Here is a 17,268-nt window from a genome sequence, read left to right as displayed (position 1 = left end):
CTGCACGCCCACCCGCCGCGCCTCGACCAGTCACGATCGGCAGCCCATTGCCTAAAACCAAGGACAACCCACCGAGCAAGAAGTCGCTGCCCACGGCACGCCAGTTGCCCACCATGATGCACCCATCGCGCCAGGCCTATGTCGAGGAGGCGCCGCAAGAGGACACCGACATGGGAGGTATCGACCTGGCCAACGTCCCTATCGACCGCGACTATGCCATGCCCTCTGGCGCTGCCGGCGTGCCCTCCGAAAAGGCGTCCGCCATTCTCTCGCAGTTCACGCGCAAACGGCTGGCTGCCACCATCGCAGTTCCCACCGACGACACGCGCGTGCGCGCTCGACTCAGGGAGCTAGGCGAACCCATAACGCTCTTCGGAGAGGGCCCGGCCGACCGGAGAGATCGTCTGCGCGAGCTCCTCACAGTGCAAGCGGAGGCCGGCCAGGCGGACGAAGAGGGCGATGTGCAGATGGAAGAAGCCGAGGAGGAGGCAGGAGGAGAGGCAGACGAGGAGTTTTACACTGAAGGCATCGACGAGCTTCTTCGCGCGCGAAAGGACATTGCAAAGTATTCTCTCCCGAGAGCAAAGCACCGTGTCGCCTACCAGAAGTCGGAATCTACGATACCACTACGGACCCACGTCAAGCACCGGAAGGCCATAAAGGAAAAGCTACAGGGATTCGACCTCTTTGGATCGCAGATTGCGGGAGAAAGACCGGTTAGCATCGCACGCTTCGCGCCCAACGGCGAAATGATAGCTGCGGGCAACTGGGGCGGCAGCATTAAGATTCTGGATGTGCCAAATCTCGAGGAAAAAATGCTTCTTCGTGGTCACAGCGACAGGGTTGGTGGTATTACTTGGTTCCCCGGCGCGACAACCAGCAACGTATCATCGTCATCTGTCAACCTTGCCTCTAGTGGCGGCGAGGGCAATATCCACCTCTGGAATCTCGAGCAGGACACTCCTATCTCTTCTCTCTCCGGACACACGGGCCGCGTGTGCCGTGTTGAGTTCCACCCGTCTGGAAGATATCTCGCTTCGGCCTCCTTCGACACCACCTGGCGCTTATGGGATGTGGAGAGCACCACCGAGCTGCTTTTGCAAGAAGGCCATTCTCGCGAAGTCTACACAGTCAGCTTCAACCCAGACGGCTCTCTTGTGGCCAGCGCCGGTCTAGACAGTATCGGCAGGATATGGGATCTCCGTACAGGGCGCATGGTTATGCTGCTGGACAGCCATATCAGCCCCATCTACGCTCTCGATTGGGGCGCAGACTCGTACCGCGTGCTCTCTGGCTCGGGCGACGGCTTCGCAAAGTGCTGGGACCTACGCGCAGTGCGGGAAACGAGCAGCATTGGTGCGCACAAGGGCGGCGTGACGGATCTCCGGTGGTTCAAGGGCAGCGACGGCCCCGCGAGCGGGCTGATGCCGCAGCAAGACGAGAGCGGGAGCGTGCAGCCGAAGAAGGCGGGCACGTTCTTCGTCAGCTGCGGCTTCGACAAGAACGTCAACGTCTTCAGCGGCGACGACTGGGCCGTGTGCAAGAGCTTGAGCGGCCATTCTGGTAATGTGCTGAGTACGGACATTAGCCCCGATGCCAGGTGGATCTGCAGTTCGGGCCATGACCGAACGGTCAAGCTGTGGGCGCGCGATGATGGAGAAGGAATCTAGTTATTGGCACATGGCCGCATCGTCCAAGGAGATGGCGGCCGGTGATGTCGCGAGACTGCTCGCTTGGTCAGCTGCCTGACATATCGGCTCTGCGGCAGGTCGCGCTGCCTCTTGCTGGTGTTTGCTGCCGCTGCTACTGCTGCTGCTGCCTCGAGCTGTGCAACTCATGCCGCGCGGCCGTGATGGAAGCGCAGGGCGAGGTTTAATTATTGCTACCGGTCAATATCGGCGGTTTGTTGGTTGGGAGGCGGATATACGGGCTTTGATGATGGAACCCATCAGCCTCCTGACTCGATGCAGGCGGGACACGGACACGGACACTGCTGGTGCGTGCCCTGCTTTCTTCTCTACAATACTACCTTTTGCTCACGCAGCGTGTTCGCTACCTATGACTTGGTGGGACGGGCAAGCGAGATTGGTGGCTCTGTAAAGGTCGGTCTCGCTGGCGACATGGGATAGTCTCGCAAAAGTCGATCAGTAAGCTCGCTCGTCTTAATGACGGGAATGCCGATGTATACATGCATTCTTGGATGCGAGTGGGCGGGCAATTGAGGATTGGATAGACGGCGAGGAATTTGGTAGCTAGAAGCCTTTAGACACGAACTCGCATGCCTGTACAATTGTTCCTCAATTCTATTTTAACTGCTCGTGAGTTCTATTGCTATCTTTTATGAGTTATGAGCATCGGAGTGCTTGAGTTGGACAGACAAAGCGATTGATTATTGCATGTGGCCGGCGTGGTGGCTGACGTCGTGACAAAGACTCAGGCTCAAACCAAGGTGTCGGGCGGCGCTCGGATAGGATCTCCGCAAGATGCGCAGGAATTCCCCCAGTTGAGGCTGCAGCGGGCGCGACGGGCCAGTAGCAGCGGCGCAAAAGGGCTGTTATCTATTGCTGTTAGCAAAAGGATTCACAGCGCGCTTGCGAACTCGGCACTGCACGTCAGAAGGGCGCGTCTGGCGTCCCCACCCGTCGCGCCAAATGCCCGCCGCCAGCCGACCCTTCTTTCTCTTCTTCTTTCCCTTCCTCTTCTGCTCTTCCAGTCATCACCACCAATCTTCCCATCTGCCTGCCCATCCCGCTTCCAAAAGAGCGTACGCTCTCCTCCTCCTCTAACTGAACAGACCGCACATCTTCGCGAATGCGTGCTGCTCAGACTATCTTCACTTCCCAGGTATGTTTCTTATCTCCTCCCAAAAAGAACGGCGTGCCTTGTGGCGCATCGCCCGTCTATACGTCAAAAAATTGTGTGGTCCCGTGGAGCCCCTGCTAACTTTCTGTTCGCTGTAGGACTACATCTCTGGTACGACAACTCGTCGAACGCATTGCTCCCACGCCTTTAGCTAACCTTTGCGCAGACCACTTGTGGAAGGCCTCGATCAATTAAAGAGACCTTTTTACAACACACCGAATACCCGCTCCCCGTCTCTATAGAATCGCACACACCAAAAAACATGTTCAGCAAGCTTCTGAAACCCTCTCTGCTGAGGCCCGCCGGTGCCTTTGCAAAGGCTGGCGCGCAGGCCCGGTACATGGCCTCCGTCCAGACCGGCGCCGCTACGGCTCGCAGCGCTGCCACCTCCCGGGACCGCGCTACCTTCACCATCAAGGTATGTTCTAATCACAGCCCTTTCCGGAGGCGCTGAGCAATGACTCACAGCTCCTTCACAGAATGGTCCCATCTTCTCCGGCAAGGCGTTCGGCGCCAAGAAGAACGTCTCCGGTGAAGCCGTCTTCACCACTTCCCTCGTGGGCTACCCCGAGTCCATGTCCGATCCCTCGTACCGCGGACAGATTCTGGTCTTCACTCAGCCCCTCATTGGCAACTACGGCGTTCCGTCATCCGTCAGGGACGAGTTTGGCCTTCTCAGGTACTTTGAATCGCCCAACATCCAGGCTGCCGGCATTGTTGTCGCCGATGTCGCCGAACAGCACAGCCATTGGACTGCTGTCGAGAGTCTGGCGGAGTGGTGCGCCAGGGAGGGCGTTCCCGCCATTTCCGGCGTCGACACCCGCGCCATCGTGACGTATCTCCGTGAGCAGGGCTCTTCCCTCGCCAGAATCACCATTGGTGAGGAGTACGATGCCGATGAAGACGAGGCCTTCATTGATCCTGAGGGCATCAACCTCGTGCGTCGCGTCTCCACCAAGGCGCCCTTCCACGTGAGCTCGCCCCTTGGCGACATGCACGTTGCCTTGATCGACTGCGGTGTCAAGGAGAACATCCTGCGCAGCCTGGTCAGCCGTGGCGCCAGCGTCACCTGCTTCCCCTACGACTACCCCATCCACAAGATTGCGCACCACTTTGACGGTGTCTTCGTCTCCAACGGCCCCGGCGACCCGACGCATTGCCAGGAGACGGTGTACCACCTGCGCAAGCTGATGGAGACCAGCCAGGCGCCCATCATGGGCATCTGCATGGGCCACCAGCTGCTGTCGCTCGCGGCGGGCGGGCGCACGATCAAGATGAAGTACGGCAACCGCGCACACAACATTCCCGCGCTCGACCTGACGACGGGCAAGTGCCACATCACGTCGCAGAACCACGGGTACGCGGTCGACACGGCGTCGCTGGGCCCGGAGTGGAAGGAGTACTTTGTCAACCTCAACGACTCGTCCAACGAGGGCATGATCCACAAGAGCCGGCCCATCTTCTCGGCCCAGTTCCACCCGGAGGCCAAGGGCGGCCCGCTCGACTCGGCCTACCTCTTCGACAAGTACGTCGACTGCGTCAAGCTGTACAAGGACAGCCAGGCCGTCTTCAACGGCGGCAAGACGTCGCGCCCCAGCCCCTTGCTCGTCGACATCCTCGCCAAGGAGCGCGTCGGCGTTCACCCGGGCGTGCCCGAGTTCAACCAGCACAAGGGCGAGGTTGCCGCCGAGCAGCCCAAGCCCCTGCAGGCTGCTGCTGCTTAGGTGCGCAGGGGGTCGCGATTGGCTGCCTTGTTGGCTGGCGAGCTAGCTAGCTAGCGAGTTTTTGGCTGCGTCCGAGCTCGGACGCTCTCTTTGGGTACGGCGGTCGGTGTTGTGATGGGGCCATGGCGTTTTCTTGTTTTTTGTTTTTTGTTTGGATGAGAGTGCAGTGCGTCTTTGCTGCTACTGCTATGCTACTACATATTCGGCTTTTGTCAATTGCTGCGTAGTAGATACGAGGATTAGTTTGTGTCTGTGTTTATAAGTTTGATAGTCAGATTGAAATTTGTTGCATCGTCAATCAATGAATGGCATCCGTCCCAGCTGTGAATGAGTGAGTGAGTAACAGGGTGTCTGTACAATAAGTACACAGGCACTTCGGACGGGAACGGAGCCGCAACCAGTAGTAGCACAGCACACCTAGGGTTTTCGTGCTTCGTGGGTGGAGGGGAGGCAACGAATTGACTCAATCAACTCCGACTCGACTCGACTCGGAAGCCCAGCAGAGACGCCGCATACCTCGTACTTACTTATTGTACGTGGTACTTCCAATCCATCCGACGTGCCTGCACCCTGCCACTGTATGTAGAGCGAGCCAGCCATTGCGATGTTTCTTTTTCTTTTTTTTTTTTTTTTTCTTTTTTTTCAAATCCGAGATGCTGGTGCTGTACGTAGCGTAGCGTAGTAGTCCAGGCCACCAACAAACCAACTCCCTCCCTCGCACTCATTCACACACTCACTCATCATTCATCAATTGCACAAGAGGGAGTTAGTTGGGAGAAAGAAAGACCAGTGCCACACAGTGCCACCCAGTGCCGGCACCGGGACCGGGACCGGGACCGGTGTCGGCTGGGGGTGAGAGTGAGACGCGCGGGGCAAGCACCGAAGTGCAGGCAAGTCATGTGCATGCATGCTTTGAGATCTGCGCGCCCGCCGCAGCAAGAGCAGCACAGTGGCGGCGGCGGCAGCAGCAGTTGGCAGCAGCAGCAGCAGCAGCAGCAGCAGCGAGAAAAAAATCAGGTCTGCTGAGCGAGCGATTGAACGAACAATTGAACGAACAATTGAACAATTGAACGACAGAGCGAGCATTCTGCTGCGCCTGCGTTCAGCCGCCCATTGTTCGAGGCACGCGAAAGAGAAAACAAAACGGGCACGCCCCTCCCCCCGCCCCCAAATCAAAAAAACCCCCCGAGTCCCGACATCGAAAAAAGCCGCGGGGCGCGCCGCTGCCGTCGCGGATAATATCGTCGCAGCGATAGCAATAAGGAGGGGTGGGATCGGGCCGCGCGCTCGCGCTTCGGCTGGGAGACGATATCCCGCTGCGAGCGGGACTCGGGAGGTCGAGGTCGAGGTGGAGTGGGCTGGAGCGTGTACTGTAGGCTAGGCTACAACGTGAGACGGTGAGAGGCGCAGGCATGCAGGCAGCGAGGCAGCAAAACGACAGCCGCTTGGTTACATAGATTAGTTCGTGGCGGGGTCGCAGAACAGTCGTTAGTGAGATGGGGATCTTCCATGAGGAGGAGGCCGGGGGCCGCGCCGCTCCACAACAATGCTTGAGATGCGGCGCCGGCGCCCAGGACAACCGGACCTGAAGCAGCGGCCGCCTTTGCTTGCTGCTAGGTAAGGTAGGCACGGTAGGTATCGCGGGCGTGCGGCGGCGGCGAGGGAGAGGAGGGGCGTTGTGGTGGGTCGGAAAAGTAGACCCCCCTCCCTCGAGACCCCTCGCTCCCCCGCCGATTGCGAAATTCTAGACGCGGGCGTGATGGTCGACAGGGTGGGGGGGCTGATCGGATACTATTCTTGTGCTGGTGGTTGGTGTGGGTGGTGGGTGGTGTTGCGCCAATGGCGGCGGCTGTGGCGGCGTGGTTATGCAGGAGGCGTCGTGCTCTCGTATCTACTACCACCACTACTGTCTTGTTCCTTGCCTCGCGTCTGCTGCTTGCGGCGAGGATGGGCAGGGGCGCGTGCTTTGAATCTGTGTGCGCGATGTGGGGTGAGGAGGGGGCGTCTAGAAGGCTCGGAGCACCTGCAATATTGTATGTACACAGTAGGGAGACCTGGACAGGTAGGTGGGCACGTGATGGATTGCGAAGAGAAATCGGGCTTGCCAGCTTTGCTTTGCTCGACTTCTGTTGGATCTATGTTAGTTTGTTTAGTTGCGCTTTTATTATTTCTCCGGATATTGTTTCTCCGGGTCGTTTCTCCGGCGCTGACCAGTGGTTTGCGGTCGTTTTTTGCGCTGGGTGGCTGGCCATACGTGGATGGCTTCTTCTTCCATTCATCAGCTAGGAGTATCGTCGAGACGACTTGAGATGGCCGTTCCCCAATTTTGCTCAATTTCGCGTCAGGTGTTCAAACGCCCATCGGATTTGCGTCCTGCTTCTCAGGTCAATGATGGGCTTATTTCATTCCATAGTGCCAGGAAATATTGGACCCTGAGCATCGTGTAGATATGCTCTCTAGCGTCGCCATCTGTCTGCTTTCGGTAGCTACTAGAAGCGGCCACATTGACGCCCATCTCGCGTGAAAGCATCTAGACGAGACGATTTCGCGGCCTTCTAACTGTTAGCGGCAGGCCTGACCGTCTGGACAAACTTTCGTTAGCACTGAGCAAATTCCAAGCAACGTACCTCAGCAGCCTTTCTCCATGTACCAGGCGTAACCTATGGCTATCCGTAGGTACGCGCGTCGACGGCTGCCGCTCAGTTGAGTATGACGACATGAGCTTGCGATGGTACGGCGGGAAAAAGTCCGAGGGCGAGCTATGTTGACCGTAGGTCTGCGTTCAAGGACGTGATACGCGGGCGAGAAGGTCGGTCTTCCCTGCCTTCAAAGGGACTCAAGCAACCAGCTAGGAGTAGGTCCCGCTCGCTCAGCAGCTGCGGGTGGTGGTTGGATGGACTGCCCGAAGGGTCTCGCCAGGCGGCAAATGTTCGGCCCAACTCGGCGCACCTTTGGCACCTGGACCTCTCCCCAAGCTGTGTCGATAATGGATAATGAGGCTGCTGAGCGCCTGAGGCGACTGGACGTTGGACGACGGCTGCCCGAAGTATCATGCGTGGCCGACTACGCCGCCACGTGGAAACTGCACGGCAGCGCGCAGGGCGTAGGTGCACGATACGATGTCGGCGGAACCAATCCGCATCACCGTGGTGGCCATTTCAGCCCCATCTCTCCACCCTGTTACCCTGTCCAGATGCCCGCGCGCAAAAAACCCGGTCCGAGCAGTCCAAGATAGCAATCATCCTTGCTCCTTGCCGACAGGCTTCCCCGATCCATTACCCCTCGTGGCAAGCAGAGCAGGGGACTCCGTGGAGTACATCGCGAAATTGCATCTGCCTCACCCAGACCCCGGTCCGCGTATGGGAAAATCGCGATGTTCCGTGCGTCGCGGATTGCAGCGGTGCCGCGGTGAGCGCATCCAGGGTCCAAGGCGTGCTCCGTGCTACGCGCTTAAAGTCTGGTGGGTTTGTGGATATGCGGACGGAGATGCGGCTGTGGAGTCTTTGCCCGAGCCCGGAGAATACTTGGTGCATGTTTGGTCGGAGGCTGGGAGCGGAGTTCGAAGGACCACAGGACCCAGTGGCAGGGCGGCCGTTTTCTTTTTTGTTTGGCCGTTTGTGGTCATGAAACACGCGACACATGCCAGGCGGGGAATGACAGCACCACGCACTAGAAACGTTGATGTTCATGCGAGAAGAAAAAAAAAAAAAAAGAAAAAAATTTATCACGGTTACCCCGCGTATGTTGTCGTGGTTGTTATCGCTACTGCTGCCCTTTTCCGCGGTGGTACTACATCTCGTGGATCCACGGCAATAATCCGTACATGCTGTGCGGCAGGAAATCAACGACACGGCAGGCCGTTGCGGAAGATGCTTGCTCCCGTACGAGCGTTGTTTGATGTCATTGCGACCCTTGCCTAACACGTGACAGTAAAAGGCGATAAAGTTGGGTATCTGACGTTGAGGCTGGAGATTGGCGTCTGCGGGATCGGGATCGCGTATCGTTGGATCCAGATTCCAGTCCGACTGCAAGCCATCTACCATCGGTCCGTCGTCAGCATTCAGCTCATGTCTCAAGTGAACATCCGTGAGGTCTCGGAGTGACCGGCGTGGCTCGCCTCCTGTGGACGGCAGTGCTTCGCGGCAGAGAAAACGGTAGGGTCGGGAGGCGTTGAACACTGAAAGCGTAGCGTACGAGAGCTTGTTTAGTGAACGTTGGTTCAACGCTCTCGCGTTGCTGGAAGTTGGAGGCGTGTTCCAGGATCGTACCCGACGTGCTCTGTAACCCGGCCATCGGAGCGGAGCGACATGGATCATGACTCTGCCCTCGTCCCGTTCCAGACGATTCTGCAGTATTTCCGCTTCGGGCATTTCACATGTTTCAACGACCACTATCAGCGAGCAGATTCATCTCCGTTGCACGACGCTGCTCAGCCACGGTGGCAGAGGCATGTTTCTCCCGTAAACGTTGCTTGTGTCAGCTTGAGGATTGTCAGAAGCCAACGTCAGAGATGACCAAAACACCAACCGCCTAGGTTAGGTCCTGCACTACCCGCGCGAAGGCGCAACCGCAACTGCTCTAGTGAGGCTTGGCCGGTAGCCTCATAAGCTTCTACTCCAACCCACGTTGGGCGGGGGAGAATAATCGGGCGAAAGGCCGGCCCCCCGCCGGCCTACCACAGCCTCGCATTTGCATTTGACGTCTGCCACATGGGGCTCTGGCATCTGGATGTCGCGTGCGCGCCATGCGCCGCAGAGTCGCTCGGCAACCCTCTGTCCCGAGCTTTGGCTTCTCAATGTGAATCTCTCGGTTCCGACAGGCTGCGGCCGGAGATGCAACGTAAGACGGAAACTGGCACGGCAGGGCGGCAGGCGGGTATTCTTCGAGGCGAAAGGGCGACGGCGATCCTCCAGGATCCGGGCTCTTGGTCTCGCATTGATGACGGAAGAAGAGGCAGCGGGATGGCACGAGAGCATGGGCGGAGATTTGACAACGGGAGCGGTCCCGGTGGCGCATTTGTGAGCAGTCTCAAGAAACGAGGACGTTTGGCATGGGCCGACTCAAAACGGAATGCGTCGGCGGACAGTGCGCCTGCATGCAGGCAGGTGGAATGGAGGCTGCAACTGTAGCAGCCAGAGTGGAGGTGACGATGCGCGCGGGATTATTACGTGAAAAAGCGACGGGGCGCCTTGCCGAGTGGCTAGTAGCCATGGACCCTGAAGCTTGCTGCAAAGACGGTAGGAGGTCTCGTGAGGTTAGGTGGGCGGGGTGGGGAGGAGGAGGAGCCTGGAGGAGGGAGAGAGTCAAGTCAAGCAAGAGCTGAAAAACCTATGGCCCAAAAAAAGAGCTTGATGGCGCAGGCAAACCTGACATCACCCGCACGGAGATGTGTGTGGGATGATCACAAGCAAAGCATCAATCAATCGCCCACTTCTTACTCGCCGGCCGGGTCGCGTGGAGGAGGTGGCCCCTGCAATCCCTCCTTTGCAACGTCTGTCTAACCACTTACACCGCTTCGATAAGCCGCCAGACCATGCGCGCCCAAGGGGAGCCGCGCCGACACCACCCACGGCGATCCGCCCACCTGCTAGTCCTACAAGTATGTACGAGCCTCCGCATCCTGCTCGACCACCACACCCACCCGGGACCCTGCCCTGTCTCGTCGCTTGTTCTCGTCCCGCCACCCGCCCGTCACGCCCACCAGCTGATCCGCCCGCCGACCTCTTCCTCCCACCCCCAGATACGCGAAGCCCTGCCCAAGATGAAGACGGTATAGGTGCGCCGCGAAAGAGGAGGAAGATGGATTTCATTGTAAGTGAGACACGCGACACTCCCACCGCTCCTAATCTAACCTGCCCTGCAACAGATCTCTCTCGCCCACTTCTGCGAGATCCACGGTCCCACGTCTGTTCTCTGCACCCAGATCTCGCAGGGCTCTTGCGCCACTTGTCATCCCTGCGACACGCCGCCCGCCGAAGACGCCTCCAAGTCGTCCTACTTTGGCCCTCTCTGCGACTCCCCCGCCGTCCACTCCCTCTCGTCTCCCTTTGAGACGCCACCCACCAGTCCCAAGTCGCCCAAGAACTCGCACAACCCATATTTCCCCAGCCTTCGCGACAGCGGCCTGGGAAGCTTCACCAGCCACCTAGGCGACGCCGACACGGATTACTGCGAAAATTGCACATTCCTCGTGCCAAAGAATGTCAGCGAGCAGTTGCCCGATGGCGCGCCTGGAAGTCCGACAAAGGACGGCAGGGGCCGCAACGGCAGCCCCATCCTCCGCTCCTCCCAGTCCATAATGGCACGTGGGGGCTCCGCGTCCGCTGACGACGATTCCTCCGAAGATCACTCTCAGGCGTCGACGTCATTCTCAAGATCTCCGATGAGTCTTGCGCCGTCTTCCCCGGCTTCTGCATCCTTCCCCACACGCAATGCTCACACGCATACATTGACCTACCTTACGACCCGCCAACCCGCTTCGCCGACCGCATACTCCCTGTTGAGGCGCTCCTGCATCCGCACTCTGTCCTGCGAAGTCCTGCCGCGCGGCTCCTCCGGACCTATCTATTTCGGCGATCCGGTGGCAGGTTACACCATTGCTTACGTCTTCCGCCTCCCGGATCCTCGTGCCCGAGGCCGGCTGCGAACATACGCGCTTCTCGCCCTGGGTGGTAGAGACAGCTGGAGGGTGAGCATGGCCATGGTCAAAATCACAGAGGTTTTCGAGCAGATTGCAACCCAAATCATCAACATGGCCAACTCTGTCCTCGAACGAGAGACAATGGCCTCACCCACGAGCCCCAGCGTCGGCCTATCCACGCCCCCACTGAGCACGTCTGGTGGCTCCTCGATTCCCGGTCGTCGTGCAAGCCTGACCACCGGCAACCCCACCGCACCTATCAAGCTGCCGCCCGCGGCAGCGCCCAGTCCATCCCCGAGCTCGACCCGCAACATTACGCCCGTGTCCTCTTTCCTCGCGGCGAAGAAGGTGGATCCGGACGGCTATCCCCGAGTCTCCCGTGAGGTCATGCGCGCCAAAGGGTTGGCCGAGATCGTCGGCAACGAGAAATTCTTCGTCGAGCTTCATGCACGCTTCTGCATGCTGTTGTCAAGCCTGGTCAAGGAATTCGGGACTGGCTGAAGCTGCATCACGAAGCCCCACATTTTACGTGATAGCGGGTAGGTGGTCCGTGCTGGCGCGAGCGCCTAAGATCTCCCTGTCGCGTGCGGCATCGGCATGCGCCGCCCTAGTCTGGACTGCCCTCTTCCTCTCAGCCTCGGTCGATTTGTTTCTTCCTTCTGGCTGTTGGCTGGGCCTCCGCAGAGCCTTTGTGATCCGTGTTGTACGAAGGCTCGAGAGTCTCGACCACGCCAAAGGATCCGATTGCGACCTGCCACTCTTCAACTTTGTATCCTTGATTTGTTCTTTTACCTCATCGTTTTTCTTTTTTTGTCCGGCTTCCTGTGCTGCGTTCTAGCGAGTTTGCGTATTTCTTCGGCGTTGTTCCTGGGTCCTGTTCATTCTTTCCTCTTCTTCTTTTTCCCCTTCTGTAACCGGTTTCGCCCTTGTTTCTTTCGCTTCTTGCTTGTCTTCGTGCATAATTTTGCTCATGATACCCCAGAGACACCCTTCAGTAGTAGCGCGCCTGCAGTTGTTGTTGTTGTTGTTGTTGTTGCTTAGAGAGGAAGCCTTAGAGCTTTGTTTGGAATAGTTTGCAAGAGGGACGAGAGGCGCGAGTAGAGACGGCACGCACGACGAGGAGGCGGGGAAGCGAACGCGAGCGTGTGCGGCGCGGATATGGCGATTGCCCTTCAGAGCGCCCTTGTACGATCGGGATGAGGGCCTGAGAACGCCATGCGTGTGTGTGTGCTCTGGGTGAGCAAAGAGGGGGAGAACGACCCGCGTGTCTGGTGTCGGTGTAGCAGGTAGGTAGTCTGTACGGACAGGTCGCTGTCGGAGAGACGGGGAATATATGGATGTGTGTGTGTGTGCGCGCTCGCGCGAGTTGTGCGTGTAGATGCGAAATACCAACGCTGTAACCTCGACGTTTCCGCGTCCTTTGCTTGCCTCTCTTATTGTCTCCTAGGTACTCACCGTGCTGTGTGCTGGCTGCTGTTGCTGTTCCAGCCCCCTGTCCCGTGCACCCCACCCAGCCAAGGAGGAAAAAAAAAAAAAAAAAAAAAACCTAAGCCAGAAAAGAAAAACGACAAAAGAAGAGAGACGCGAGGCGCAAGAGACTAGGGAAAAAAAGCACAGTGTTCTGCGAAAACATGGCGAGCAGACGGTGGGAGTGCGTGGTGGTGGTAGTGGTGGTGGGGGGCGCGGCACGCTAGCTGCCTTTCTATTATAATGACGGCCCACGCCAGGCCGCCCGCGAGCACGCAAGTTGGCGCGAGAGCACGCCAGCGCGCACCTTGATGGTGGAAGAGCTTGTGCGTGCGTGCTTGGATGGGCCTCTGGCTGGTGCGGGTTTGGGTTTTTGGTTTGGAAGAGAGGGAGGAGAGGGGTGGGGGGCTGGGTTGTGTAGGTACCTTGAGGGCTTTTCTTTTGGGGTGGGTGTGGAGGACGTGGGTTGGGTGGTTGTTTTGGAGTGAAGGTTTAGGTGGGGTGAGGGAGTGGATGGGTAGTTTTTGTTTGGGGGTGGTTGCGTGCTGCGAGGGGTGGTGGTGAATGCGGTGGGGTGGGGATGGAGGTGTTGAGGTTGGTGGTGGTAGGGTAGGGAGAGCTGTAGAGACGTCACGATGACAGCGACCGCGCCTGCTTCTGGCAAGATGGAAATGATGGTATGCGTTTCGAGATTGGCGGTCTGCGTCTATGAACTGCTTTGGCGATTGATGTAGTGACAAAAAGTGAACGAATTGGGTGTCGACGGGTTAGACGTCATGGCCTAGAGCCGCCAAACAGCGAGACGCGCTGCACCCCATAATCCCCCAGGGGGAGGAAGCGAGCAATGTACCTCGACGCAGCAGCGATGTGTTGGGACAGCAGGTCGTCCATAGGTAGGTAAGGAGGATGGGATGTGCAGCAGCAGATATGCTGGCTGCGAGCTGAGCTGACTGAGCACGCACGCCCCGCTAGTCCGAAAGAGGCAGAGTATTGGCTTCGGGGACTGCCCGGGACGCTAATAGCTTCATTGCTCTCCCACATTCTAGACCCCTTTTTGGGGGGGTTTTTTGTCGAGAATCTTCCACTGCCACTGCGTGGTTATCGGTGTAGAATGTCATGGGCATTGGCCAATTGTTACGTTCGCTGTTTTGAACTTCTTAGGCACTCCTTCGTAGATCAAAGTACCTAAGTACCTGAGTGTAGCTAGAGCGGTTAGCCATGTCGATCCCCTCGATCCCCCTCCATCATCTCCAAACACCATACATCCATCTCTCAATCCCCCATCCACGCGTCCACCTCCACCGCCGTGATACTCCTACTCGTATGCCCAAAAACAACCGCAAGCCCGCCCTGCCCATTGACCTCCAGGGACCGCGCTACGTCCTCTAGCCCTCGTTCAACTCGGCCGGAGGGATTCTAGCCCAGCGGCCGTGGCTGGCTGAAGCACACTCTAGCTCTCTAGAGCCCCAACCAAGCACCGCAAGCAGCGCAAGCAACGCAAGCAGCTCCCACAACGCGGAGAAGAAGTGGAGCACGGCGCACCCACGTGTCGATCTAGACACTCCGCACCCCGTACGCGGCAGCCGTCTAGAACGGCGACCCAGCGCCCTCCGGCTGCCGCTATGCTGCGCCTGTCGTGCCGGTCCTGCAGCTGAGCGACACCGTCGAGCTCGTGGCGCCGACGATGCGCGCGCGCTGCGCACCCTGCTGGGCGTGGAGAGCGCTCGGGAGGAGCTGGAGCTGGGCGCGGAGGCGCCAGCTGCAGCAGCTAGGCGGCTGGCGTCCGTATCGCCAGTCGTGCAGCTGAACATGTCGATTCCGAGTCTTCAATCTCGGCGGCCTATAAAGTCCCTGGGGCCCTTCAACACTCCAGTCAGTATCTCATCATCAGCCTCTTCTCTCTACTCACTACCAAAAAAAACAACCCCTCCCCCCTCATCTCATAAAACATGTCTTTCCACGCCTCTGCCCAGGACATCCGTGTCGAGAACGGCCACTGGCTCAAGGCCCGCCTCGCCGGCGAGGGCCACCACGACCACCACGACGCCGACCTCGACCTCAACCGCTGCATCGGTAACATTGACGGTACGTCTTGCCTTTCTTCTCTTCTTTCCACGGTCATCCATCCCAAACTAACTCTTATCCCTTCCCCGCACCAGGCCACTTCCAGTGGGGCGCCCAGGGCTTCTCCGAGTCCGCCCGCAACATCTCCTTCCACATCGAGGGCGGCGCCAACGTGCCCGTCCTGCGCGCCGAGCTGCGCGACCAGCACGGCAACTGGCAGGCCCGCGACATCAACCTGGCCGAGCGCATCCAGAACCGCAACGGCCACTTCCACTTCGGTACGTGTGCTCTCTCTTTAAAAAAGAAAAAAGTCTTCCTTCGTGTTATTCTTTGCCCGCTAACCTTTGCCGCCTGCTTGCAGAGTAAGCTATTTCAGTCATGTGTTTGGAATGAATGCTCGGTAGTGTACCGGCATTGGATACCAGAGCCTGCGCTGGCTCGAGGGTTATAAATGGCGTTTAGAAATGATAAAAAGATGGGATGGCAAGGACCGGAATGAAACTACTTTTTTTTTTATGTGAAAAAGCAGCTACTTAATGACTTTGATGCAAGTGATTGGTTTACTCTAGTTGGGACGATCGTGGCGGGTGGAATGTAAACGCGTTGCCGGTTGCGTGCTGCTCTGACACTAGGTCTCATTGGGCTGTCGCTGCCGTGCCTGCGATTGACTGGCTCACTCTTGAGCAGCAGAAGACTGCATGCGTGAAATGTGAGTCAATTCCTATCAATAAAAACCATGCAAGTGGAGAGAGAAAAGAGACCGCAAAAAAAGGACACCCACCCCGCTATTACCCATCATCGTCCTTTGCAAAAATGCAAGCACGTCTTCTAGACTCCCGCAAAAGAAACGCCATGCTGCCCGCAAATCCGAAGACGCCAACCGTCTATTACATCGTCCCTCATCCCAGCATCCCCAGCTCCGTCGAGCTCGGTTCAATCAGTTCAACGGCGCTTTCGGCACGCCCTGCACCTCGACCCAGTCCCTCCACACGCGCCACTCCTGGAACCGCATCGTCTCCTTGGCGCCCTCGTACGTGACGACGCTGAGGTCAATCTTGCGCCAGTCGTCGCGGCGGCCGCTCCAGCCCGCCTTGCGCATCAGGCTGACTATCGTCTCCTCCTTGGTCCAGCCCTGCTCGCGCGCCACATCCGGCAGGTACGTCGCGCCGTAGCGGCGGCCGTGGTACGTGAACGAGATGCGCAGCCCGTGCTTGCCCAGCTCCCATGCCATGGGCGACTCGGCCGGCTGGAAGTTGGTCAGCAGCGTTACGCCGCACTCGAGCGTGGGCAGCTCGCGCAACGCGATGGGGCTGAAGCGCGTGTCGTCAAAGGCCCTGCGCGCGTACACAAGATTAGCGGCGCCCTCGGTGCTGGGATGAGCGTGGGGGCTGTGGGGGCTGCTACTCACGCTGTCAATGCGTAGCTGCGCAGTCCATCGGATAACTCCTGAGCCTCGAACGTGCCAATGCAGCCGCGGAGGCTCTTGCTGCCGTATTTGCTGATCGTGTTCCAGGTCACGAAGAGTGGGTGCGCGTTCACTGGCGCAGGAGCCTCCGCGGACGTGTTCTTCGAGCGGCGCCCCAGGGAGAAGAAGGACGTACGAGACGATGACTTGGACGAAGCGGGTGTGGGCGCAGAGCTTCTGGATGAAGCAACTGAGGGATTGGACGACGAGGACGTCGACGTTGACGCCGAGGATGGGCTAGCCGCCGTCAGACGGCTGATCGCCGGAGGCTTCAACGTCTGCTGCTCCAACGCATCATCCATGTCCTCATCCAAATCTTCTTCATCTTCAGACCCGTCTTCCTCGCCTTCCAAGTCCTCCTCAGCCGACTCAGCAGTGTATCGCTCCCAGAATTGCTCCACCTCCTTGAGGCTCAGTGGTTGGCGCCTGTGGAGACTGGAATCTAGAGTCTCGAAGCAGTACGCGACGTGGGCAAGAGAGGCCATGGCGTACAAAGGGTGGAGTGCGGAGGCCAGAAGTGGGGTGCGGGAAGCAGCTCAAGGCGGGGAGCGTGAGCCTGTGGATCTGGAGTGAGGCGGACGACGGCGGCACGTGGGAAAACCAAGAGTTGAGCAGATGAGCAACACGATGTGAAAAGAGATGGAGAAGTAGAACGCGTGAGGATTTCAAGAGTAGAACGACTGATGGGCCGCCCTTGGAAACTATGAAGATGGCGGGGGTACTGGTCAAATGCCAAATGGGTGAGGTCTGGCCCGTTCCCTGTGACGACTGCTGCCCAGCTCCGCGGATGAGTGAGAGGCTCGGTGGCGAGTCTCTTGGGTGCAAATGGCTTGCGGAGTGAAGAAGCAGGGCCCGGGCTGAAGACCGAACGAGTTCGCCGTCGCTGTTCGACTGTCGGAGTCGGAGTCGTCGATGAGGTCAGTGAGCCCGGGCGGCGCCTCGGCCGGTACTTGGCCGTCGCACGTGACGACCCCAGCGACATCGGATGTCACGATACATCCTGACACCAACACAACCTCAACTACGTGTATTCGATACTGCTGCCG

At 58.4% G+C, this 17,268-nt stretch overlaps 6 protein-coding genes across 6 annotated transcripts; 5 read left to right on the top strand and 1 right to left on the bottom strand.

Moving 5' to 3' along the window:
* Window positions 1-113: 113 nt before the first annotated feature.
* K452DRAFT_325099 (uncharacterized protein) lies at window positions 114-1,670 on the top strand (the record flags this gene model as incomplete). The annotated part of the gene is made up of 1 exon (XM_033544748.1): window positions 114-1,670. One exon carries the CDS (start codon window positions 114-116, stop codon window positions 1,668-1,670), a length of 1,557 nt encoding a protein of 518 aa, XP_033400254.1.
* A 1,454-nt stretch (window positions 1,671-3,124) lies between these two features.
* On the top strand, window positions 3,125-4,586 carry K452DRAFT_222563 (uncharacterized protein; the record flags this gene model as incomplete). Its single annotated transcript, XM_033536566.1, has 2 exons — window positions 3,125-3,280; window positions 3,342-4,586. The coding sequence occupies 2 exons, from the start codon at window positions 3,125-3,127 to the stop codon at window positions 4,584-4,586; spliced, it is 1,401 nt and encodes a 466-aa protein (XP_033400253.1).
* A 4,540-nt stretch (window positions 4,587-9,126) lies between these two features.
* On the top strand, window positions 9,127-9,849 carry K452DRAFT_143464 (uncharacterized protein). The gene has a single exon (XM_033535439.1). The coding sequence runs from the start codon at window positions 9,296-9,298 to the stop codon at window positions 9,713-9,715; it is 420 nt and encodes a 139-aa protein (XP_033400252.1). The 5' UTR covers window positions 9,127-9,295; the 3' UTR covers window positions 9,716-9,849.
* A 379-nt stretch (window positions 9,850-10,228) lies between these two features.
* K452DRAFT_316515 (uncharacterized protein) lies at window positions 10,229-11,727 on the top strand (the record flags this gene model as incomplete). Its single annotated transcript, XM_033543974.1, has 2 exons — window positions 10,229-10,397; window positions 10,453-11,727. Exons 1-2 carry the CDS (start codon window positions 10,386-10,388, stop codon window positions 11,725-11,727), a joined length of 1,287 nt encoding a protein of 428 aa, XP_033400251.1. The 5' UTR covers window positions 10,229-10,385.
* Window positions 11,728-14,497: 2,770 nt separating this feature from the next.
* Window positions 14,498-15,259, top strand: K452DRAFT_284861 (uncharacterized protein). The gene is made up of 3 exons (XM_033540020.1): window positions 14,498-14,778; window positions 14,853-15,035; window positions 15,119-15,259. Exons 1-3 carry the CDS (start codon window positions 14,643-14,645, stop codon window positions 15,121-15,123), a joined length of 324 nt encoding a protein of 107 aa, XP_033400250.1. The 5' UTR covers window positions 14,498-14,642; the 3' UTR covers window positions 15,124-15,259.
* A 435-nt stretch (window positions 15,260-15,694) lies between these two features.
* On the bottom strand, window positions 15,695-17,120 carry K452DRAFT_266442 (uncharacterized protein; the record flags this gene model as incomplete). The annotated part of the gene is made up of 2 exons (XM_033538789.1): window positions 16,166-17,120; window positions 15,695-16,127 (listed from the first exon to the last, which is right to left on the bottom strand). The coding sequence occupies exons 1-2, from the start codon at window positions 16,705-16,707 to the stop codon at window positions 15,695-15,697; spliced, it is 975 nt and encodes a 324-aa protein (XP_033400249.1). The 5' UTR covers window positions 16,708-17,120.
* Window positions 17,121-17,268: the final 148 nt, after the last annotated feature.

Source organism: Aplosporella prunicola (assembly GCF_010093885.1).
Source record: "Aplosporella prunicola CBS 121167 unplaced genomic scaffold K452scaffold_6, whole genome shotgun sequence".
NCBI lineage: Eukaryota > Fungi > Ascomycota > Dothideomycetes > Botryosphaeriales > Aplosporellaceae > Aplosporella > Aplosporella prunicola.
Note: the sequence above shows the minus strand (reverse complement) of the source record. Positions and strands in the feature narration are given on the sequence as shown.